At 33.5% G+C, this 24,641-nt stretch overlaps 3 protein-coding genes across 15 annotated transcripts; 2 read left to right on the top strand and 1 right to left on the bottom strand.

Moving 5' to 3' along the window:
- The first annotated feature begins 471 nt into the window (after positions 1–471).
- On the top strand, positions 472–3,354 carry LOC120074989 (histidine-containing phosphotransfer protein 4-like). 2 transcript variants are annotated; one of them, XM_039028117.2, is made up of 6 exons: positions 472–662; positions 1,451–1,584; positions 1,664–1,732; positions 2,163–2,234; positions 2,337–2,409; positions 3,079–3,354. In XM_039028117.2, the coding sequence occupies exons 1-6, from the start codon at positions 603–605 to the stop codon at positions 3,127–3,129; spliced, it is 459 nt and encodes a 152-aa protein (XP_038884045.1). In that variant the 5' UTR covers positions 472–602; the 3' UTR covers positions 3,130–3,354. The 2 variants fall into 2 exon arrangements, with proteins under 2 accessions (XP_038884045.1, XP_038884046.1); XM_039028118.2 differs by having other exon boundaries at positions 478–662; positions 3,075–3,354.
- A 6,041-nt stretch (positions 3,355–9,395) lies between these two features.
- Positions 9,396–19,519, bottom strand: LOC120075298 (nuclear poly(A) polymerase 4-like). 12 transcript variants are annotated; one of them, XR_016529102.1, is made up of 15 exons: positions 18,944–19,519; positions 18,737–18,814; positions 18,440–18,547; positions 18,109–18,171; positions 17,809–17,967; positions 16,849–16,962; positions 16,705–16,767; positions 16,278–16,607; positions 16,023–16,187; positions 14,998–15,936; positions 14,807–14,902; positions 14,230–14,324; positions 13,969–14,066; positions 12,937–13,157; positions 11,924–12,349 (listed from the first exon to the last, which is right to left on the bottom strand). XR_016529102.1 is itself a non-coding variant. In XM_039028539.2 (12 exons), the coding sequence occupies exons 1-12, from the start codon at positions 19,073–19,075 to the stop codon at positions 14,286–14,288; spliced, it is 2,286 nt and encodes a 761-aa protein (XP_038884467.2). In that variant the 5' UTR covers positions 19,076–19,519; the 3' UTR covers positions 13,308–14,285. The 12 variants fall into 12 exon arrangements, 3 of the variants coding, with proteins under 3 accessions (XP_038884467.2, XP_090168886.1, XP_038884464.2); XR_016529103.1 differs by lacking the exons at positions 11,924–12,349; positions 12,937–13,157 and adding an exon at positions 9,396–11,857; XR_016529106.1 differs by lacking the exons at positions 11,924–12,349; positions 12,937–13,157 and adding an exon at positions 14,435–14,498 and having other exon boundaries at positions 13,308–14,066.
- On the top strand, positions 9,451–13,266 carry LOC120075297 (kinase family with leucine-rich repeat domain-containing protein). Its single transcript, XM_039028535.2, has 2 exons — positions 9,451–12,331; positions 12,685–13,266. The coding sequence occupies exons 1-2, from the start codon at positions 9,580–9,582 to the stop codon at positions 13,062–13,064; spliced, it is 3,132 nt and encodes a 1,043-aa protein (XP_038884463.2). The 5' UTR covers positions 9,451–9,579; the 3' UTR covers positions 13,065–13,266.
- Positions 19,520–24,641: the final 5,122 nt, after the last annotated feature.

The following is a 24,641-nucleotide window of genomic DNA, read 5'->3' on the forward strand; positions in this document are numbered from 1 at the left end:
AAGATGTGATTCCTTTCGTTTGGTATCTTTCTGTTTTTGGTGAATTGAGGATGTTCAGAGCCATTGCTTCAAATGTAGGATAACTGGGAGTTTCTCCGGGGAAAAAAGAAAAAGGAAAAAGAAATCTGCTGCAGTTTGTGTAACATTACACCCTAAAAGCACCTGCTTCCTAGAACTTATCATTTGGAATCTTTATTCACTTGGTTCCGTATTTCTTATAAGCATGTAAGCGTAGAATTTGATTGACACGTAGTTGCGAGCCTTTATTTCTTTTCCTCTTTTATCCATAGAGTTTGGATTGTTCTTTTAAATGTTCTTTTCAATAAATTGGTTGAATCATCACTTTTTGGTTTCGTTATGGCTTCAAGAGATTGAGCTCATAAACAGTAGCATATGGCATTTAAACTGCAATGGCAAAAGAAGAAAATTTAGGGATGATAACTATTTTGCATCCTTTTATCTTGTACTTCTACTTCATGCGAGCCTATAAATACCTTCGATTGGCATATTGTTGTATCAATCAAAGAAGGCAAAAGACTTAAATCTAGTTCTCAGCTTGTCTATTGTTTATTTCCATAAAATCTGTTACATTTTTTGGGAAGATGGACTCAAACCTTTTGCAACGTCAAGTTGCCTACACGAAGAAGTGCTTTTTTGAGCAGGTTTATTTTCAAATTCAGGAAGTTCTTTCACTTTTCTTGTGTCTTTCACATGGTGCGGTTGGTACTCTTTAACAGTTATAACTTGTACTTTGCATTAAGCATGTTGGAGAATCCTTGGTTCATGGTTTTCCGTACAGTGCATAAGCTTTGTGTCTAATTTGAAGGGCAGGTTTAGCCTTATGATGCATAAGCCGATCAAGAACCAGTTTTCCTTCGTATAGGAGCCAAACTGAGCACATATTCATGTCCTTTATTTTGGGACGGACTAGATTTGGCAATTGAACTTGTTTCTAATAGTGCTATCATGCTATGGTGGCCATCGAAATCTTCCATTTGAGAGTGAAGTAAAAAGTAAAACCACAAGCCTCTGAACATTTGGTTAAAGAATAAACTGTTATTTATTCTCAAGTTGTTTCTCCAGGATTTAAGTTCTGGATCGGTGCATAATTTATTTGGTGAGATGGACTAAACACGAAGTGAAAGGTCTCAGCTGGTTCTTGGTTGATTGGTTCATAGAAGTACTGGATGACTACAGTTGTACTCTAGGTTTTGGACCAGCATAAATTATCAGCAGACCAGGAATAAGACAAACTAAATTTATAAAATACTAGGCCAGTTGTCATGATTCTTGTGAATCTTAGCATTCACGTCCATATGGATATTCCATCGGTTTTGAATCATCTCTCTTCTTGAAATTTGTGAATATTTAGTTATATTTACTTCAAATTTATTGACAAATGACTTACTCCATCATAAATGGTTGAACCAGACACAATCCTTTGTTGCAGGGCTATCTTGATCGTGAACAATTCACTCAGCTTGAAGAACTGCAAGATGACGCTAACCCAAATTTTGCTGAAGAAATTGTGTCTTTATTCTACAATGATTCAGCCAGACTCATACGGAGCATTGAACAAACCATGTGAGTATAGAGCCTTAACATTATCAAAATCATTCTGGAAAACCATTTATTAAAGCCTACTGTTTTACTGGCTTTACAGGGTCAGTAAGCCTATGGATTTTGAAAAGCTTGACAACTACATGCACCAGTTCAAGGGCAGTAGCTCAAGGTAAATTCATGATCCTCATGTAGAAGATTAGCCAATGGGGGCAGGTGGGCAGGGTACATAATCATTAATCAATCGCGCTAACTTTAGAATTGATTAATTTTGTTTAACGAACTCTGGGGATGTTTATTAACATATATACTAGTATGAAATTCACCACAAGTTATAACCTTTTTCGTTAATAGCAATGGGAAGAGAGTAATCATGTTTTGGAAGAAACTATTCTATGGTAGTTCATTGATTGTTGATAAATCTATGTGAGGGTGCATTTGATTGTTCTGGAATATTGGTTCAACGATGACGTCATTTTATCTTTTATGAAAAGTTAAATCCTCCATGTGTCACGCAGGTCTATTTCATGACAAAGATATATGGTGCTAGTGTCTTTTACTGTTTAAGAACCTTGTTTTAATTCACTTTAATTTGTTGCTAGCATTGGAGCCAATAGGGTGACTGATGCATGTTCACAGTTTAGAGAATTCTGCTTGGCAGGAAATCTTGAAGGGTAATGATCTATATTACTATATTATAAAGTTCATATATTTTGACAAGCGACAAATCATTAAACTTGTTAACTCCTTTTTCTTTTCCTCCTTTTGTTCTATAGATGCATAGGGAGTTTCCTGCAAGTGAAACAAGAGCATGAAATTCTGAAGAAGAAGCTTGATACCTATTTCCAGGTTTCTTTCTACTCTCATTAATATTAGAAATTGGTGAAGTTTGACAAAATAATCCAAATAACTTTGGAGTAAGTTTCTATTCTGTTCTAGACTTTGAATATTTCCATTTTTATCCTTAAACTTTGAAATTCATTCCACAAAGCACCGTCAAAGAGTTTAACCTAGAAATTGACACGACGGCTAGTGTAAAGATTAAAAGGCATGTGTGACATAAATATATAAAAACTAATTATATAAATGATTTTAATGATATTTTTTTTAGATGAAATAAACGAAAAACAACAATAATTTTAATCTTCTATATAGTTTTTTTTTTTTTTTTTTTAACGGAAACAACTCTTTTCATTGATAAAATGAAATGAGACTAATGTTTAATCTTCTATATAGTTGTAAGCAAATATCACATACGTCTCCTAATTTTTATACAACAACTATCACATCAATTTTTGTCATCTATTTTTAGTTGAAATTTTATTTTCTCAAAACAATTTCAAAGTTCAAATATAAAAATGAAATGTTTCAAAGTCTAGGAACATAATTGAAATCTACCTCAACATTCAGAGACTCGGAACAATTTAATGTTAATTTAATGTTTTAAATTCTCTCGTTCTATATATTACATATATCTTTCTTTCTCATGCATATGCGTTTGTTTCTATTTTTAGCTAGTTAGACAAGCTGGGAAAGGTTGAGAACGTGGGAGGACACCAAGTTGGATAAGATTATGCGAATGAGCCTACAGCTTTCATTTTGTCCAAAATACACAATCTTTTCTAATGTATATATATAATTCTCTCTTTAATTAAATCTCATGTTATACTTTTTTTCAAAATATATGTATCCAAATACAGCACAATCTACGTGCATAGTTTTGTGTTACGTTGATCATATTTCGTTAATATTCATAAAAATAATGAATAGGAAGAAAAAAAATTTATATATAAATATCTTGTTTTCATTCTATCCTATGGAATCTTTCGTTCTAGAAGGGATTTTCCCCCTAAAACATATTTATGCTTCACTGTTTCAAGTTTATCTTTAGGTTGTTCTCACTTGTAGGGCAATGTTAAGAAGTGAGACTATTTCAGAAAAAAAAAAATGGTTAAATTATGTAAACTATTCTCTCTAAGTTCCATCTTTGTCCTTTTGTAAAAGCTTCATGATTTGGAAGTAAGGACTTGAAATGGTGTGATGATTATCTATAAATTATAATAGAAATTTGGATCAAGAATTTCTATTATAAGTTGCTTTGAACTTTGGAAAGAATAAAGATATTTTTTAAACAAAAACAAAATTTAGGATTTTTTTTATATAATTTAAAGTTCTGCCAGCAAAAAGAGTAGAGGTATTAATAATATGCTAATAGGGGTATATAACAATACTAAATTATACCATACATTTATTGTGTAAGGTATAATCTTTTTACTGAAATATAATGCATATATTACATTCCTTTTTTTCCTTAGTTCAATAAGGTGGTTTGGTTCCTAAAATTAGGGTAGCGATGCTCAAATTGGTATCTTGAAAGTTGTTCGTGTGAGATAATAAATAAATAACTTCCATTTAGGCTATGTTTGTCCTCTTGATTCAAAATTTTTAAATTGAAACGCATTGAAATGTAAAGTTGAATCTAAAATGAAAATAGCTAAAATTGAGAAGTATCAATCATTATGAACCAATATAGACATAAACATAATTAAATGAAAGGGCATTTTTAGAAATTAAAAATAGAGAAAAAGGAAAAAGTCCAAAAAAGAATTTGAACCATTCTCCTTATAAAGGTTAAAAGATTAAAAAAAAAAGATATACTCAATCTACCAACTGAATTTCTACACTTTGGTAATTGTTTCCTTCGCTTAGCCCCACCTCTAAAATACAAACCCCATAGGCTTCAAAGCAAAGGTTCTTATAAAAAGTTCTCAATTGCAAAAATAACTTTTACCTAACGATTTCTTAACCAAAATCCAATCAAATTCAAAACCACCATTAAATTTAGGTTAAAGGTATCAATATAATTAAATTTATTTTAGACTTTTTTTTCCTTTGAATTTGTAATTTTGTTGCATACTGATTGCCATGTTCGAAGAACCAACGTCTTTAATATTTAGTTGAAAGACCACTCTCCATGGATCATTGTTGTGTCCTATGATTTATTAACCTTTCGTGTCTCTGTTCCTCATTTGTAAAATTCAAAAAAAAAAAGAAAAAGAAAAAAGAATCATTAGTTTATCATTTTGAATTTATTGGTGGAAGTCAGGTGAATGATAACTTATTTAACAAATAATAACTTTAATCACAAAAATTCACCAATTTGTTGTTTTTTCCTTTAAAAAAATTCTAAGAACAAGAATAAAAGTAATTTTGAAGAATCTCCAATCTTGGACGTGGGTGATATTTCGTTTCAATTGAATTTATTCGGTATTAATTATTCAAAAAGATTATTGTACAATATTCTAGAAATAAATCAGAATCTAAAAGTTAAAGGAGGTTATCCTAAATATTTTTGCAATAATATATAGCCTCTTGTATTTATAAAAAATATCCTCTTTGAATGATCTTTTTCTTTCCTTTCTTTCTTTCTTTCTTTATTATTATTATTTGTGGGGATAATCAACCTCTCATTTTTATATTCATGGCACACATTTTATGGCACCTGAAAAGCCTCTTAATTTGATCTTGAGAAAGAATCACAAAAAAAACATTTTCATCTGCACACTTTAAAAAGAAAAATTTTCATCCATAAAAAAAATGTCAAATTATTTACAAAAATAGTAAAATGATAGACACCAATAAACTTTATCAGTATCTATTAGCAATAGACTTTTATAATTTTCTATCACTAATAGATACTAATAGATTTCTATCGGCTTCTATTAGCCCCTATCAAATAAGATTAAAATTTTGCTATTTTGTGTAATCTTTTCCCTTTTCTATTTTTGAAAATCTCCCTTTTGAAAACTTGTAAAAATAATTTTTCTCGGTCGGCGAGATTGACCATCGAAAATTGGTTAAAAAATCAACTTTTTCTAACGTATCGGTTGTTTTGGACCTTCCTGGTACATCTCCTTACACACGAGATTTGCTAATTTTTTTTTGCAATCTTATATTAAATCTTATATTATTTTCAATTTTTCACCAAATTCATTTATGTTTATTAAATATTATATCAAACTATTACGTAATTTTTCAAATTTTTAACATAATTTATGTTTTCACAATTATATGAATTTCCAAAATTTCAAACGGGTCTTCCAATTATCAAAAGATTTTCCAAATTGATTCAACATTTTTAAATTTTAGGAAATATCAAATTTTACAAAAAAAAAAAAAAAAAAAGGTAAGATTTGGGATATATATAAAATCTCTGTGTTAATTCTGCCCGATGTTCCATAGAGAAAGCTCAAATGTTCCATAGAGAAAGCTCAAATATATAAATTTCAGTGTAAATTATGTCAGAATTTCACTAAGAAAACTCAAATATATACAATCTCGGTGTTATTTTGCACGGGACTAATACCAGGATGCACATAATCTCGTTGTATAATATGACAAAATGTACCGAGAAAGCTCTAAACAATTGATAAGTTGAAAAAAGTTGATCTTTTAATTAAAATCTCGTGGTCAATCTCGTCCGAGATGGACCGAGAAAAACTATTCATATGAGTTTTTAAAAAAGATGCTAATTTTGTAAAGTAAAAACTTAAACATGCTATTTCTGACGATTTCCCTTTCATCTGTTTATATTTTATACCTTTTTTAAGTATACTTTATACTTTCGACAATGAAATTAAATCAAGACAAACTTAATTTTATTTTCAAACTTTGAAAGGAAGCAAGTTAAGCAATTCAACCAAAGAGAGTATAGTTTAACCGATTGTACAACATGTATTAGTGATACATGAATGAATCGAGATCACATTCGAATGAGAGAGATCTTGGAGATATGAAAACATGGTTAAGAGAGTCATTATCTATACTAACACGACACACCTTCCTTTTTGGTGGCTCATTCATAGGAACTCCAAATTTAAGTACACATAGTTTGGAGCAATCCTATATTGTTAGGTCGTAGGAGAATGTCGGAACTATCCAGATTCCAAATTTTATGCCTGAGACATTACATCTATGGTTCAAATCTAATACACCTATTATATTAAAAAAATTAAAAATAAAAATGAAGGGGACGTTTGGGGCAAAGAGTTGGTTATTATGGTCATAAGCTATTATAGTTGGGTTATAATAACTTTGTTTAGGGTATAGATTATTTTAGTTTGGATTATAATAGTATGTGTTTAAAGTGTAAATTATTTTAGTTTGAGAAGAAAATAGTAAACATTAGCAAAGATTAAAAAAATGATGAATGTAAAATAGTAAAAAACTGTAACAAATAGTAAATAAAGTAGCAAATGGGGATTTGAAATAGTGTTGATTGTAGTTAATTGGTAAATACAAAATAGTATTTACTGTAACAAGAGATGATTATTATAATCTTAAGATAGTCCTTGATTATTATAATCTTAAGATAGTCCTTACCCCAAACACATCTTAAAACAATTGGGTGCGTTTGAACATAAGAGAAGATTCTTACTCTAGCACTATGTGCACTACCTTGTTTAAATAAATATTCTCCAGTAACTTCCCTGCCTATGGGCTATGGCCACTAATTTTTATATTTAGAATATGATTATATTCCTTTTCTTTGTTTTCAATAAATCAATGCTAATTTTTCATCAATTAATTAAATTAAGTATGAACCGCCTACTCTAGAGCCTACTGATTATAGATAAGTGGATCTTTTAAAGATGTTTGAGTACCAACTCCATTTAAGTAAAAGTACTTTAAAATAAGATAGTGATAGTCCATATTTTCAACTCTACCTAATAGTATAGTAACAACTGAATTTACCACATTGCTTTTAGAGTTTTAATTAAAATGCATAATCAAAATAAATATCCAAAAGATTATTTTCGTCGGTGAATATAAATCTCTTCAAGAGATAAGTTAATCATGTCACATATGAAATCGTCTCTCGAAAAGAACGGTTCACTAAACAACTCCTAAACTTGCTTCTATGAAAATGAAACCTTCGATATAACTATTGTTGTTGTTTCGATTGCAATAAGAATATGACACTTAAATACTCCAAATAATAATAATAATACAACTTGAAATACATTATTATAAAATAATTAGGTGATCCACCACCACTTCAGTCAACAATGTTGAGGATCATATCTTAAAAGGCAAAATCACAACTTGCACATATATATATATATTGGGTGCTTCTAGGTACCATTCCAAATTGATTGGTAAACAAATAAAACTAGGTAAAAATCTTTCCTCTCATCCTCAAGGTCAAAATTAGAAACAAACAAATATAGATTAATGGTTAGATATTATCCTTAAGTTCACACGATTAAATTTTGAGAAACATTATTAATATATTGAATCATTGAAAGGATTGAGTAATATAATTTATTAAAATTTATTAAGTTAAAACAAATTTGGTCCAGATATTGTGTTACTCCAAAGCTTTTGTTTTTATACTCTTCTGAATTATCTCATGTACTTTTCAATGCATTAGCTTAGCATATGACACTAACTAAAATCATGTGAAAAGAAGTCATAATAAACTTTCAATGACGAGAAAAAAATTGCAAAAATCATTCTTGGAGCTCGATCAATGAACATATTCTTTTAGGGATTAAATTTAAGATCTATTGAAAGTACATAGATTAAAATTGGACGACTGGAAACATAGAAACTAAAATTGAATAAATTTCAAAGTATGTAGACCAAAATAGTATTCTAACCTATTTTGACTATATTTAATGTTGACATGAAAATTTAAAATGTAAAAAAAAAAAAAATTCTCTAAATAAACCTATTACTTAAATTCTAGACACTACAAAGATAATTTTCTCAAAATTTAATTTTTGGGGTGGATGGGTTGGGTGGAGTTGAACTGTTGAAGAATGTTTGATGGTGGGGGAGCAATCAGAGCCACAATGCCCTCAGCAGTGATAGGATCTATTGTAAACAACTAACCCAATTTTTTCTTTTCTTTTTCTTTTTTTAGAGGGACCCATTTTCAACCTTAAAATAACTATATAAGAAAAAAAATAAAGCATTCATATCTTACATTAAACAGTATCATAATTGAATGTGGCCACATTTTACATTATTTAATATCAACAATCTTTGATATCTTATTATTTAATGTGAAGTGATTTGACAGCTTAGTCAAAAACAGAGACTACACAAAATCTTCTGCTTCACCAAGCAATCCATGGTTGTTGATATAGAAGCAAAAAGGAAACATGGGGCAACCCTACTGTACAAAGTTGATTTCCCTTCAACTTTTGGTCAAATTAGAATACCATAGTATCACAAGGAAAAGAAGATTCATCTCCTTTTTTTGATTCAGGACCCTGTTCAAGTTGTTTCTCATACAAAATTTCAAAAAAAAAAAAAAGAAGAAAAAAAAGAAAAAAAGAAAAAGATATTATTGTAAGAATTACAGCCAAAAGTGATATTTTGTTGCATATCAACAACAAAAAAAAAAAGTTTTGAATTCAGATTTATGTAAATAAATCTTTATTTCCGATTCAAGATAAACATAAGTGTTTTCTCAATGAAACTGTCCAAAATCACTCTCAAACATGTCTTTAGTCATTTTATAGTCAATTTAATGTTTGGTTCTATACTTTTAGACTGCAATTTTTGTAGCATCAAATTTGATTTCGAATCTTTTAGTAACAAACTAGTTGCCTAAGAATTTTCATTTTGTAAAAGGTTAAAGATTCACAACTTGGCAAAAGCAGAAAAATCTATCAAACACATGTTTGGAAGTGATTTTGAACATGATAAAGTAATTTTAACCGTTACAAAACCGCCACACCAAAACATGCCCATACTTTTTTTCCCAATATCTCGTGAAAGTAAAGAAATTTTGAGTTACTTGAATGTAGGACACTTTGTAGAGAAACTTAAAAAGAAACAGAACTGTTCATGATCCGAGGATATGAATATCCGTATTTAAAAAGTAACAATCATGTCAAAACCATTCATGAGTTTGGTAAAGAACCCGAATACAATTACCAGCTTTTGGACTTTGGCTGTGCCGTGTAAGAACAAAGCTCCCCAACCTTTGACTGTCTTAAAGATTATATGTTAACTAAATGGGACCAAAGCATCTACTTTCATATACAGTTCTACATCTTTCCCATCGTCTTTATTTTTCTGGCAAAAACCAATCCTATCAAAATAACCATTAGAAACAAGCATCCAAAAATGTCCAGAATTTCACTGCCATTTCTCACAACCCTGCTCCCTGTTTACCTCTTCTACTTCATCTCCATACAATTCCATGTAACTTCACAAACTGTCGATGTAGACCAGACCATCTTGCTTGATCTCAGGGCACAATGGGGGAATCCACCCTCTCTCTGGTTATGGAACGCCTCGTCCTCACCCTGTGGTTGGCCTGGGATCGTCTGTAGAGATGGTAGGGTCATTGGAATCTCTCTGAGGAACAAGAATATCACTGGGAAAGTCCCAGTTGTCATATGTAACCTGCAAAATCTCAGCGTGGTTGATCTTTCATGGAACTATATCATTGGTGAGTTCCCAGAAGTTCTATACAACTGTTCCAAGCTCAAATATCTCGATCTTTCAGGAAACTATTTTGGGGGTCCAATACCCCAAGACATCGAACGACTTCGAACTCTGCAATACATGGACCTTAGCGCCAACAACTTCTCAGGCAATTTTCCAGCAGCGCTAGGGCGATTGTCAGATTTGAGAACTTTGAACATTTATAGAACTCAATGCAATGGTACATTGCCAGCTGAAATTGGTAACTTGTCCAATCTTGAAATTTTGAGCATGGCGTACAACACTCTGCTTGTCCCATCAACAATACCACAAGAATTCAAGAAACTTAAGAAGTTGAAGTATATGTGGATGACAAAATCCAATTTGATAGGTGAAATCCCAGAAAGCTTTTCGGATCTTTTGAGTCTTGAACACTTGGATTTATCCAGTAACAACTTGATGGGCTCTATTCCTGCTGGGTTGTTCTCTTTGCAGAATTTAAGCAACTTATTTCTCTACCAAAATCAATTGTCCGGGGAGATCCCCAAGTCAATCCGAGCATCAAATTTACTCAATGTTGACCTTTCTGCAAACAATTTACGCGGCACAATCCCTGAGGATTTTGGGAAGTTAAAAAAGTTGCAGGTCTTGAACTTGTTTGCAAATCACTTATCTGGTGAGATTCCAAGAAGTCTAGGCCTAATACCTACACTGAAAGGTTTTCGTGTATTCAACAACAGCTTAACAGGGGGCTTGCCGCAAGAGTTGGGTCTGCACTCAAATTTGGAAGCATTGGAGGTTTCAATGAATAAACTAAGTGGTTCCTTGCCTGAACATCTCTGTAAAAATAGTGTCTTACAGGGAGTAGTTGCTTTTTCCAATAATCTTAGTGGTGAATTGCCAAAAGGGCTTGGAAATTGCAGGACCCTACGTACAGTCCAGCTTTCAAACAACAACTTTTCTGGCGAAATTCCTCCAGGTCTTTGGACTACTTTCAATCTATCAAGCATAATGTTAGATGGAAATTCATTCTCAGGCGAGTTACCAAATAGCTTATCTTGGAATCTCTCAAGACTCACGATAAATAACAACAAATTTTGGGGTCAAATTCCTCCAAATGTGTCTGCTTGGCAAAACTTGATCGTGTTTGAGGCAAGCAACAATCTGCTTTCTGGTATGTTCCCTGATGGATTGACAAGTCTTCCTCATCTTACCACACTCGTATTGAGTGGCAATCGACTCTCGGGCCAACTTCCATCGACAATTGGTTCGTGGAAATCATTGAATACTCTAAATCTCTCAAGAAATGAACTTTCAGGCCATATTCCTGCAGCACTGGGTTCTCTTCCTAACCTCCTTTACCTGGATTTATCAGGTAATAACTTCACAGGTGAAATACCACCTGAAATTGGCCACTTAAGACTGGCTTCCCTCAACTTGTCTTCCAATCAGCTTTCAGGGAAAATCCCAGATGTGTACGAGAATATAGCATATGGAAGAAGTTTCTTGAGCAACCCCAAACTATGTACCACCAGCGGTATACTTGACCTTCCGAGCTGTTACTCTAGACAAAGAGATTCAAAAGATCAATCCTCTAAGTATCTTCCCCTCATTCTAGCTCTCACTGTTACCTTGCTCATAGTTGCTTTACTTTGGATTTCCCTCCTATATAAAAGTTATTGCAAGAAGGATGAAAGATGCCACCCTGACACATGGAAGCTAACTTCATTCCAGAGATTGAACTTCACAGAAACGAATATCTTGTCAAACTTGACAGAAACTAATCTGATCGGAAGTGGTGGATCTGGCAAAGTGTACTGCATAGACATCAACCATGCTGGTAATTATGTTGCTGTCAAAAGGATTTGGAACAACAATAAGTTAGATCACAAACTTGAGAAAGAATTTCAAGCAGAAGTTCAAATACTAGGCTCAATTCGGCATTCAAATATAGTGAAGTTGCTATGCTGTGTCTGGAATGAGAATTCAAAGCTCTTAGTCTATGAATACATGGAAAATCAGAGCCTAGATAGGTGGCTTCATAAAAAGAAGAAAAGGTTAACAGTTGCTCCAATGGATTTTGTTGATGTCTTAGATTGGCCGAGGAGGTTGCAGATTGCTATTGGAGCTGCACAAGGCCTCAGTTATATGCACCACGATTGCTCTCCACCAATCATTCATCGAGATGTGAAGTCGAGTAACATCTTATTAGACTGCAAGTTCCAGGCAAGGATAGCAGATTTTGGGCTGGCTAAGATGCTGGCCAGGCAGGGAGAGCCCCACACTATGTCTGCAATAGCAGGATCTTTCGGCTACATAGCACCAGGTAAGTTCATACCACATCCTTGGAAAAGACAATGTCTTTAAACATCACAAATTATATAATAGCTGCAGGTAAGTTCATCCAAGATTACTGTGGAAAGAATATGGTCCTTGATCATCACAAATCATATAAATCCACATCACTTACAGTTTTCATTTGTATAGGCCTGCCTCCCAAACTATTTCTTTTAGTAAATCTATGTTAAACAAAAATGCTCATGTTTAAAATAGTTTGATCTTTCTTTTCTTAGCCAAATAGAGGGGGTTCCATCTCCATAACTAGATATAATAAACATGTTATGTTCATAGAGAGTTTCTAAATGTAGTTTTGACAAATTTCCATTATCTCTATTGCAGAGTATGCCTACACAACAAAAGTCAATGAGAAGATTGATGTCTATAGCTTTGGGGTTGTACTCCTGGAACTTACAACAGGAAGGGAACCTAACTGTGGAGATGAGCACACAAGCCTAGCAGAATGGGCATGGCAGCAATATAGTGAGGGAAAGCTTATTATTGATGCTCTTGATGAGGAAATAAAAAACCCATGCAATTTTGAAGAGATGACTACTCTATTCAAACTTGGTCTAATTTGTACGAGCACGTTACCTGAAATACGACCTTCGATGAAGGAAGTTCTGCATATTCTACGCCAATGCAGCCCTTCAGAAGCTTGTGATAGGAGAAAGCATGCCATTGAATTTGATGCTGTTCCCCTCCTTGGCACCCCTCAATGACATCAACAATATCCTTACTGTTTATGGAAAATTAGTGCCACATTTTGATGGCTGTTTGTATACTCGAGCAGAGGTAGGGGATTGATAAAATTGCTGCAAAGACCACCCCCCCAAAAAAAAAAAAAAAAAAAAAACTTTTATCGATGTAGTGGGAAAAGGAATTGGAAATGTTCATTTTAATGAAGGAAAGAATCTTGCAGTACTCAATTTATCAATTTAATTTTCAAGTGTAATGTCTAAATATTGAACTTAAATGCAATTTGTATCATATAAAGGAGAGAAGAAAAATCCTCATAAACTACAAAGCGTTTCATAAAGAACACTGCACAGCACATGTGAGATGTACAGACAACAGTAAATTGACTGCCCGACACTCTCTCGTGATGTCTAACTACAAGTATAAGTAAGCAACCCTCCCCCCTCTCTCTCCCTTTCCTCCCCCACCCCATCCCCACAGAAGAAAGAAAAAAAGAGAAATAAAATGGAAGAAAACATGAGAACTTTCTCCGTACAATGTGCATGTCAAAAACTCAATATAGTTAAACTGTAAGATTGAAGGTCCAGGAAGTGTAGACTAGATTCGCCCCAGAAACGACCACATGAGCAGTTCCTTCATAAAGAATCTCCCATCTTCTAAAAATGGGAAGCTGTGACAGTTCCAACACCAGGCATCAAACATGAAATGCACCAGATTCATCAAAGCATCGCCTGCACTTATCTAAGGTTTTTTCCCCCAACAGCAGTTCTCCGGATTCCCATCTTTAAGGACAATAAACAGCATATGGGAGCTGAACCATATGCCCCCGCCACCAAGCCACGTGACTCCTCCCCAACTCCGCAGGTTCATACATGATGAACACCATCTATATCAATAATCAAAGCCAGTAATTGAGGTGATACTTACCAAATGCTGGTTAGCTCCCGACCTCCTAACCCATCCAGCATCCAGTACTTTCCCTCCACACAAGCCTTTAGGTTCAGATTCAGTCTGTTCAAAGGATGCTAAAGAGCCAAACAAGCAACATAAGGAGAAGATGATTAAAATAAACATAATAATTAGGCAACTTAAATACTAATGAATGGAAAAAAGCACATGCCCTTTAGCCAGGTTCAGAAAAATAATCCTTTATCTAATAGAAATTGCATCGATTTGAAATACACATGCCTTCTAGCCAGATCCCCCAAGACTCTTTTTTACCAGAATTTTGCTTAGATTCTGATTTAACTCCATTCTGTGACTGCCTGATCGCTGATCTTCGGCTATAGAATAAAGTTCAAAAAGAAAATACTAATTAGGCAGAGATTTTCATGAGGAGAAAAAAGGTAATGCAGGAAAACTTGAGCAGAAATGGGTTCTTTAGCACAGTTACTGGTAACATAACACGTATAGTGGTGCAGGACCTGCCACCACATGTGCACCAGTCAGAAGATTGCCTGTGCGAAAATTTGGCATTACAAAATGATAATTAAAATGCAACAGGAAAATAGACCAATAATTATGGATCAAATGAAAAAGGCATGGCGAAGAGATATAGAATGAAACAACAAGAGTTGGTTTCTGGCAAATATATATATTTAAGGTATCAAACCGGCAATTTGTTTATATCTTCTATTCTGCTGATTGATATCAATTAAAATCTCAACCTCTTACCCTAGATTCCTTGGTGGAAGCACCATAATTAGTTATAAAATAGTTTGTGTAGATATATAAAATGAAAGTAATTTAACAATTGGATTCAAACCTCCAACTCTTTAGATTGACCATTTTGAGACACTCTTCCAGTTACAACAGAGCCATTTTCCAATGCCAAGTCTGGATCCGTCCTGCTATCATTGCCCTGCAAATACCCAACTCACTATCCCCATAATGCCACTTCTCTTACTGCCATTGGCTATGATTTGTAATCCAACGTAGTCAAACTCAGTCACTCACCTTGCAACTAAGGTTATGTGTATTGCAATTTGGTTGAAAGTCAACTTGGGTACTCTCACCCCCTGTTGTTTGGCCAAATGTATTTGCTGACTTGGAGTCAATCCTCCCAACATCCTTTGTCCAATGGAGAAAAGTCTTGATGGCTACTGTCTGTGCATTTCCACTCATGCTTGATGCTAAGCCCTTGACCTTTTCCCCGTTCATTCCAATTTGTAAAGCTTCCTCAGATTTTGAAAGACTGCCTTTATATAGATCAGACACCTCCTTCCTCGAGGAAGATCCTTCCATCTCTTTAGCTAGTAGCTCTACCTGATCCCCCGTAGAACTAGTCTCCTTGGTCAAAGTTGGAATATCCGTGCCATTTCTAACAGTATCCATTCTGCAATAAGGCTGTTCAAGAGATGACCAAACCTCAGAATAACAATCTGTATTTATAGATTTCAAACTCAGCAATTTTCCATCTGATCCACCACCATTAGTTTCATGCATGGGAGATTCTTCTGCTGGTTGACTGATAAGGGCTTGTTTCTTTTCTGTCTCTTCTTCTTCATGATCACTTTTCCTTTTTTTCCCCTTTTCAGTGATCCCAGATTGATCTTGGTGCATATCAGCACAAACTGCATTAGCTTGCTGTCCTTCATGCCTGGATGGCTTTGCTCGCTTGTGTCCATCAGGAAAAACAAAGGTGGGCAGTTGCTTCCTCCGTACATGAGAAACATAGATATCCATCCCTGGCTTCCAAAAGGCATACATGTTTATCTCTTGCCTGAACTCATCAACTGTTCCACGTATGTCAAACTGCTGGCCTCCTTGACCTCTTAATCCCTCTTTTCTCTGCAAGCCCATGAAAAAAGCACAGTGAGAACATGGCTTGGACATGTCAGAATACTCAATAGGATAGGGATGGCACTGCAGCATCCCCCTGGTGTCCCTCTCTATCTGCAAGAAGGAAAAGTAGAATACATCAGGCTGTTGAAAGACTCTCCAACTTCAGATAGATAATCAGGAAAGGCTAGTAGATTTACCTTCAACGTAAGCTGTCTAAAGCGAGATTCTACCCATCCCTTCCAAGCTAGCAAATCGTCAGCATCTGCTGCAATAATATCCACCTGCAGATAGTTTTTGTATGTCTCGAAAAATAAATATGGCTCAAACAAAGCACTCCACTGGGCTTTGCTCAAGTCAATCTCCTGTAAGGCACAAAGAGAAGTAAGAGAAAATTCTAGCAAGAGCAGGCTAATATTTAGACTATTTTGAATCCAAATATAAAATAATCTCACCTCGCAGATGCTATTACCATAGCGGAATTGTTCCATCATAACACGAAGAGTACTAGTTGAGACATTATAGCTAGAGTTCATGCAAGGGTAAGCAGGAGTTATTATTGGCATAAGATGAAATCGATCACGTGGATTTCTACGAGGATCCCAAACAGGAAATCCAAGTTCATTCTCTTCTATTGAACATAGCATTACAGGATTTGGCCAACGCCACTGGGTGTACACTCTGAAGAAACGAGAAACTAGCATGCTTGGAATTGCATTGGGGTAAAGCTGGCATACCTGAGCAACCAAAAGTGCCCAATTTACACCTCCGAGGAACCCAGTGATCTACACAAGAAACAAAAATAAAAGTGAAATATGAGATATGAAATATAAAAAATAAAAGTGAAAATAAGAGGCAAAAGTCCATGATACTACAACTTACATTTGAATATACACCCCGTCTTTTGGCCCAAAACTTTAAACATCTGAGTGTTGTACGGAAGTGCTACAATTATATGTTACAGAAAAAATCAGGAAATAGGTTTATGGAAAAAGAAAAACAACTCGGGCTCAAAAGGTGTTTCACCTCAATGTTTGGAACAAGTCTTAGAATTTGATCTGCAACTCTGCATCCATTAAGGCTTCTAACAGTTTGTTCATCAACATTATACAACACAGATCCATGAGAGATGTCCAGGTCCTGATGGTTAAATAGATTACAGAAAATTTGTGGGAAATAGAAACAGTCCAAAAGATTGGGAAAAAGGGGAATAGTAGTAGGAAAACAATTAGTAAGTGCTCTGGGGAGGGATTTTCTCGACCCCTTGCCCTTAAGCTGTTCACTTTTGTTTCATGATGGAATACACATGTTTGTTTTTATTTTTTTAAAAAATAATCTACCGCAGAAAGGGGTGTGCAAAAAAGTATGACCTGATCAATGTTAAACAAACACATATACACACATAGACATAATGAACAATTAATGCACCTACACGAACTCAAGGTAACAAAACTAACTTGACAGAATAAAAATGTTAGGAATGTGAGTCAGAGAGAAAAAAGAAACTCCTTTGGTATAAATTAGCTCTCGGGAGTGAATTTTGTCTGCCCAGCCACTAGCCATATAATAATAAAATAAAATAAAAGAACATGGAAGAAAGAAATCTCTGAAACATCGATCAAGACCATAGCTGTCGGGGAAGGGGGGAACAAATTATACAGCTCAACCACTGGATATGCACAGCGAGAAAAGATGGTGACAGCACTGGAGGGTACAATGAACTTATGAAAGCTGGTAGGAATGGTTCAAACTATAAATAAAACTGCAAAAAATTTCCGTATGAATAATGACAAGTGCCATCATGGTTATTCACATAACAAAGTTTGGCAATTGGTTTTTATAAGCCAGGTAATTCTGCATGAATTATGGGAATATTCGCCATTAAGACAAATGTAGAGAGGGAAGTAACATAACACACAGTAGTTTGAAATCTCATGATCGACAACAGCAGCATAACAAAAAGAAATACAGTTGCAGTAAACTTACTTCTGGAACAACCAGTACGGAAATGCTCGCATACAGAAGATCAATTGATATCCCCAGAAATTTGAATCTCATTACTGGAACATGAGCATCAGGAACCGGTTGAAGATCAGCAACCTCTTCCATTTCGGCCAAAATATTATGCAAGATGATGAAGAAGTCCTCCATGCGAAACAAACAAATTATCGGATAAAGAATAAGCTTTAATTGAATCCCATAATGAGGTGGTGGAAAAAAAAAAACTTGTTGATAGCATCGGCATTTTATATATAATTGATAATATTAGCATTTTATTCTACTCACTTCTCTATTGACGTAAGATGGTCCAACACACAAAGTGTCTATGTCACTTCCTGGTCCATGTACCTGTCATATGGTTAATTTTATGCCACATCCTTGGATACTTATAAGTCCTATATTTGAACACAATGCACATGCCAAAGAGGCAAAAATACAGGAAGAACATAACTTTCCAAGAAAGAAAAGATCGTTGGCACCTAATGTCAAACAAGAAATGGGGGCTCGAAAACTGGAATACGAAGAGTTACATACAAGAAAACTACGAAGAGTTACATAATGTCAAACTCAAAAGTACGTTTTTACCCACAAAAATTGAATCAAATATTATGCTTACCCCAAGACGATAAGACCCGAAAGTAAAAATTACAGCATTTGCATCCTCCACCATCTGCTCTGTGTATCCTCTTAGGATGGTTAATTGTTTGACCCAATTTTTAACAATCTAGAATAAAAAGATAATGGCTAAGGATAAGAAGTTCATATCATAAAATAATAATAATAATCATAAACTAAAATCTCATTTGCGTCAACGATTAGAACACTGTTTTGTTGAAGATGGGATTGAGAACAAAGTCCAATATTCTCATAAAGAATATAAATAAAAGACTATAGAAGTGAACAAGGTCTGCACCTGGTCAATGCGGCCCAGAACCTCTTCTCTTTTCGCAGCTTCTTCTTTACTTTCGTAAAGCCCCGAGTCAATCAAGAACTACCGATACGTACAACATAAAATTGAAATTCAATTCATTTACTGGAATTTCACACGACACCCAAAAAAAAAAAAAAAAAAACCCCACCAAAATAATTGAAATTTAACCAAACAAAAAAAAAATACCACCTTCTCCAGTTCGATATTACGCTGAATATCCGCATCCGTCGGCCCAGCAAGAGAAATCGGTTTCGTAACACCATAATTCGTCGCTGGCTGAGGCGCCGAGGGAAAACCAGGTGAAGTGTCCGAACCCACCATTTCCAAAACAGCGAAAAAGACACAGCTAACGCAAACACACTAATCACGCAGCAACCCAGAATCTGACCGAGAATTGAAGAAGAAGATCTGAGAGAAAATGAGAGAAAACTGAAGCTAACTCAGCAAAGCATTTGTGATGCGGGTGCCCCAAAATTAGAAGATGAAATGGAACAATTGGGATCAAGATTTGATACGAGAGGGTGAATTAGAAAGCATAGAGAAGCAAACGGGGAAGAGAGAAACGGTCTGCGTCGAAAGACAAGGTCGGAAAAGTATGAAGTGAGAACAGATCGAATCCTTAATCCGTACTGGCGATGGATTGGCGGTTCGTAAACCGGTCAAACTCAGGGCTGGATACACAGAGAGAGAGAGAGATGAAGGAGATGAAGGAAAGAAGGGCGTCGAAGCGGGGAAAAAGGGTGGGTTTAGTCAAGGACTCAAGGCATGTGCTTGTCCTTGAAATTTTTATTTTATTTTATTTTTATTATTATTATTTTCTTTTTGCTCAATATTGGTTAATTAGTTTTATACATCTCCAAATTTTAGAAGTATCTTTTAATTTTGTGTTTAATACTCTGAACTTTATCTTTTCAATTTTATATCCATTAGGTTTTTATTATATATTTAATCTTTTAAAAAAAATTGATAAGGGTGAAAAGTTTATATTATGAAATCCTAAATCCCATTTAGTGGTCATTTGGTTTTTTATTTTTCTTTTCTAAAATTAAACTTATTTCATCCATATATTTTACTGCATTTTTATTAAGTACAGAGGTAGAATTCTTAACCAAATTTCAAAAATAAAAATAATTATTGAAAGGTATTTTTTTTAGTTCTCAAAAGTTACCTTGGTTTTTTAAACTATTAGTGAAAATTTTGATAATAAAGAAAAAAATTTGGAAAACCAAAAATAAAATGATTAACAAATGGGCTAAAATTTCAATTTCATATTTAGTAATTACTTAAATCTTTTTTAATAAAAGCATACTTCAAAGAGAAATTCTTATAAATAAAAAAAAATTAAAAATATTTACATTTTATAGCAAAAAGTTTCAAAAGTTTTTGTATTTCTAGAATTTTTTGTTAAAGTGTAAATATTTTTAAATATTATTTTATATTTGAAAAAACCCCTACTTTGAATGGGTTGATAATCTATTAGATAAAAATTGAAAAAAAAAAAATAATTAAATGTTTAAAGAGAACCTATTAGACATGTTGGAAGTACAAAGAGAAAAGAAATAACATCTAAGGAATAATCTTGTAATTTAACCAAATACATATTTTAAATTTTGTTAAAAGAAAGTATATATTTCAATGTGGTAACATGGAAAATTCCAATGAATTCTTAAATCCAATGAATTCTTAAATGTCTTTTTTTTTTCAAACTACAATTTTGGTATTTGTGTTTGGAGTTTTATTCTATTTCAATCCATGTACTTTATGAAGGAATCGAATTCCCACGGAAGCATGTGAACATCTTGTATTTAGACATTCGTTTTTTATGGAAACAAAAAACAGTAAAATAAAACATTCATTTGTGGGATAAACATTCAAACAAAAACATAAGAGTGCTAGAAAAGAGGAAGAAGATAAAAAATCAAAATTCACCTTTTGTTGATTCCTCTAGCTTTCCTCTTCTACTCTTATCAATGATTTCAAACTTCTCAAAAAAGAAGAACACCACCAACAAAGTTACCTTGCCATTCTCTATGATTCCAAAGAATTTGGAAGAGTGGTCTCCAAGAACTTTTAAGGAGAAAAATGGTAGAGAACGTAGAGGCTTGGAGGGTAGGTTTTTTGTGTAATAAAAGCTATGGCCCTAAATAGGCTATAAGGATATATTTACATGGAGAGGTTAACCTCTTCTCCAAGAATTTTCCATTATACCCTTAGTACTAATTAATTAAATAACTCTTATTTAATTAATTGGCATATCAATTAACTAACTATATATTAAATCCTATTTAATGTATATTTAATTAATTGTCATGAATATCAAAAATTTATACTAACATCCGATCTCCATTATTTCTTAATCAATTAATTAACCATTAATTAATCAATTAGATAATTATATTAAATCATATTTAATATCAAGTTAATTAACATATTTAATATCAAGTTAATTAACACATATTTATATGTATACATCTCTTTATGAATCCAATTCATACAAATCTAATATTTAAGTCTTATTCAAATTATCTCTCTTACATTATTTAGATTGCAGATCATACCTATAATTAACCACTATATATTAATCTCATTAATATAAGATTCCCTCATTTGATAAGAACAATTTAAATCATTTCTCATTACTATCCTTTAGTAGTTAACAAGACGACCTTATGGACCTACAAATTAGAAGCTCAAATGATATGAGATTAATTGATTGAACTCATTTAATCCAATTAATCAATATTCATTAACTACTGACCACTCCACGGAAGCCTGATAGCTGCACTCTCCACACTGTAGATTTATTTCTGTGTTCATGGATATAACCAATCAACAGAGCGATGACCCTTCACAAATGCTCATAACTACAGTTGGGTCAAAATATCGTTTTACCTCTACAGTTACATCTAACTCCTTAAGTTCCACTAATTCCTCCAATGAACAAACAGTTTATGATCCGACTATAAACTAACACCTCTTGAGCCGTTGGGGCCTTATTGTTCAATATCTGAAATCAGCTATTAAGGGAGCAATTTATCTACTTTTCCAAGGAATGGGAAGGAGTGAATTCCATCTCATGTAGTTATATTCCCAGCTCCCTAATTAGACGAATCCTCAAAATGATAGGTTTATTGAGTAGGCTATCATGGTCATTCTCACCCATATAGATCAAAGGACTGCCGTCATAAACAGGAGTTCACAACCCGTTCAGGATTAAGGTCAAATCTCATATGGTCATCCTAGTGAAATATTAGTTTCTTCAAGTAACAATGTTATAAAGAGAAACTAATTATGTTGTGGTCCGGTCTATGTATAAACTCCTTTATATAGGATACCCTCACTCACATTCTTTACATGAACTAAATATGGTTCATATTGTTTGTAACACTTACATCCATGTTGGGATTGATATCCTAAATCTAATGTATCTCGTGATTTGTAGTTTTGTTAACACAAATTATTTATCTAACAAAATCGGAGGTATTTTATTTGACATTTAGACAACATTAATTAAATCCAATAAACTAAGATCCAAGGTTATATGATGTCACTTGAACGGTATGCAGTTAACATACAGGTGGTTCATGTTAAAGTAATAACCTAAAAGGATTATAGTAAATGGATGAAAGTTAGGCCCCTTATCCTGGTAACACTGTGGATATGACCCACTTTATAATTGTTACATGAGATGTAAGTGTGAAGAGTGCAGCTATCAGTCTTTAGTAAAATGATTGATAGTTAATGAATATTGATTAATTGGATCAAAGAAGTTTAATCAATTAATCTCATATCATTGAGCTTCTGATCTGTAGGTTCATAAGGTCCCCTTATTAACTCCCTAAAGGATAGTAGTGAGGAATGATTTAAATTATTCAAATCAAATGAGGGAATTTGACATTGATGAGATTAATGTAAAATGGTTAATTATAGATGTGATCTATCATCCAAATTATATAAGAGAGATATATTTGAATAAGATTCAAATATTGGATTATATGAATTGGATTCATAAAGAGATGTATACATATAAATATATGATATTTATATGTTAATTAACTCCATATTAAATATGATTTAATATAATTATTTAATTGATTAATTAATGGTTAATTAATTGATTAAGAAACTATGAAGATTAGAGGTTAGTATAAATATATGATATTTATGATAATTAATTAAATGTATATATATTAAATATGATTTAATATATGTCATTTAATTAATGTGTTAATTAATTAAATAAGAATTATTTAATTAATTAGCACTAACGGTATAAAGGAAAATACTTGGAGAAGGGGTTAACCTTCTCCATATAAAAATATCCTTATAGTCCACTTAGGACGAGGAATTTTTATCATACAAAATCCTAACCTCCAACCTTCACCTTATCTCTAACTTCTCTCTAATCCCTTTTCCTCCTAAAAAGTTCTTGAAGACCACTATTCCAAGTTCTTTTGGAATCCTAGAGAATAACAAGGTAACTTTGTTTGTGATGTTCATTGTTCGTTGGAGATTCGTTATAGAGAAAAATCTTGGGATTTTCGTGAAGATGAAGGGAATCAACAGAGGTAAGTTGTGATTTATTCTATTCTTCATTTTTCAAGCTTACGTATTTTTTCTTTTAATGTTTATCCTACAAGTGCATGATTTGTTTTATGTCTTTTGTTTCTTTAAAAGTCGATTATCTAAATGCAAGGTGTTCACACGCTTCCACGAGGATTCGATCCCTTCAATCCATTTACTGCAGACCTTTTAGGTTGTTACTTGAATATTAACCACCTGTATGTCAACCACATACTGTTCAAATGACCTTGGATCTTAGTTTATTAGATTGAATTAATGTCGTCTAAATGTCAAATAAATACATTTGATTTTATTAGATAAATAATTTGTATTAACAAAACTACAAACCATGAGATATACTAGATTTAGGACATCAACCCAACAATCTTCCACTTGTCCAAAGCTAGTGGAATGTATTAAAATACAATAAAAGATGAGTGGGAAAGTAAAGTATCAATATACAATATAAGGTAAAGTATAAATATACAATACAATAAACTATGGCATACAATATACCCAAAATCTCCTGCTTGCCCTAGCGTAGGTGATTAAATCTTGTAGACCCAGACCCTCCAAATGACCCTAAAAAACTTTAGCCATGAGAGTCTTTGTAAATGGATCAACAATATTATGCTCCAAGGAAATCTTTGTGACGATCACATCTCCTCATTGAACGATCTCTCTAATAAGATGATACTTGCGCTCTATATGTTTTCCACGTTTGTGGCTACGAGGCTCTTTGGAGTTTGTCACAGCACCGCTGCTACAACAATAAAGTGTGATTGGCAAGGACATATTTGGAATGACTTCTAAATCTGTGAGAAATTTTCTGAGTCAGACGACCTCCTTAGCAGTTTCACGGGCAGCTACATACTCAGTCTCCATGGTGAAATCCGCAATACAACCTTGTTTAATGTTACATCATAATATAGCTCTTCCATTCAGAGTGAACACTGATCATGATGTGGATTTCCTTGAATCTTTATCAGTCTGAAAATCAAAGTCAGTGTATCCTGTAAGGATCAAACCCTTAGCTCTATACACAAGCATATAGTTTCTTGTTCTCCTAAGATATTTGAGAATAACTTTAACTGCTGTTTAGTGATTAAATCCTGAATTGGATTGATATCTACTGGCTACTCCCACTGCATGACAGATGTCGAGTCTAGTACATAACATGGCATACATAAGGTTACCCACTGCAAATGCATAGGGAATTCGTCTTATCTCCTCAACCTCTTGAGGTATCTTAGGACACTGTTACTTAGACAAGATAATTCCATGCATAAAAGATAATAAACCCTTCTTGGAATTTTGCATCGAA

The sequence above is a fragment of the Benincasa hispida genome, chromosome 4 (genome assembly GCF_027475165.1).
Source record: "Benincasa hispida cultivar pf3 chromosome 4, pf3_genome.v1.1, whole genome shotgun sequence".
Classification (NCBI taxonomy): domain Eukaryota; kingdom Viridiplantae; phylum Streptophyta; class Magnoliopsida; order Cucurbitales; family Cucurbitaceae; genus Benincasa; species Benincasa hispida.

What these genes read in the sequence shown, in the direction of transcription:
- LOC120074989 (XM_039028117.2), top strand. Translation starts at nt 603, where the DNA reads ATGGACTCAAACCTTTTGCAACGTCAAGTTGCCTACACGAAGAAGTGC. An exon ending in AGAAGTGCTTTTTTGAGCAG is followed by an intron (nt 663 to 1,450) that starts GTTTATTTTCAA and finishes CCTTTGTTGCAG; the next exon opens with GGCTATCTTGATCGTGAACA. An exon ending in AGCTTGATACCTATTTCCAG is followed by an intron (nt 2,410 to 3,078) that starts GTTTCTTTCTAC and finishes ATTTTTAGCTAG; the next exon opens with TTAGACAAGCTGGGAAAGGT.
- LOC120075297 (XM_039028535.2), top strand. Translation starts at nt 9,580, where the DNA reads ATGTTAACTAAATGGGACCAAAGCATCTACTTTCATATACAGTTCTAC. An exon ending in TTTCGGCTACATAGCACCAG is followed by an intron (nt 12,332 to 12,684) that starts GTAAGTTCATAC and finishes TCTCTATTGCAG; the next exon opens with AGTATGCCTACACAACAAAA.
- LOC120075298 (XM_039028536.2), bottom strand. Translation starts at nt 19,075, where the DNA reads ATGGTGGGTTCGGACACTTCACCTGGTTTTCCCTCGGCGCCTCAGCCA. An exon ending in CATCTTACGTCAATAGAGAA is followed by an intron (nt 17,968 to 18,108) that starts GTGAGTAGAATA and finishes TTTCGCATGGAG; the next exon opens with GACTTCTTCATCATCTTGCA. An exon ending in GTCAATCTAAAGAGTTGGAG is followed by an intron (nt 14,325 to 14,806) that starts GTTTGAATCCAA and finishes TTTATTCTATAG; the next exon opens with CCGAAGATCAGCGATCAGGC.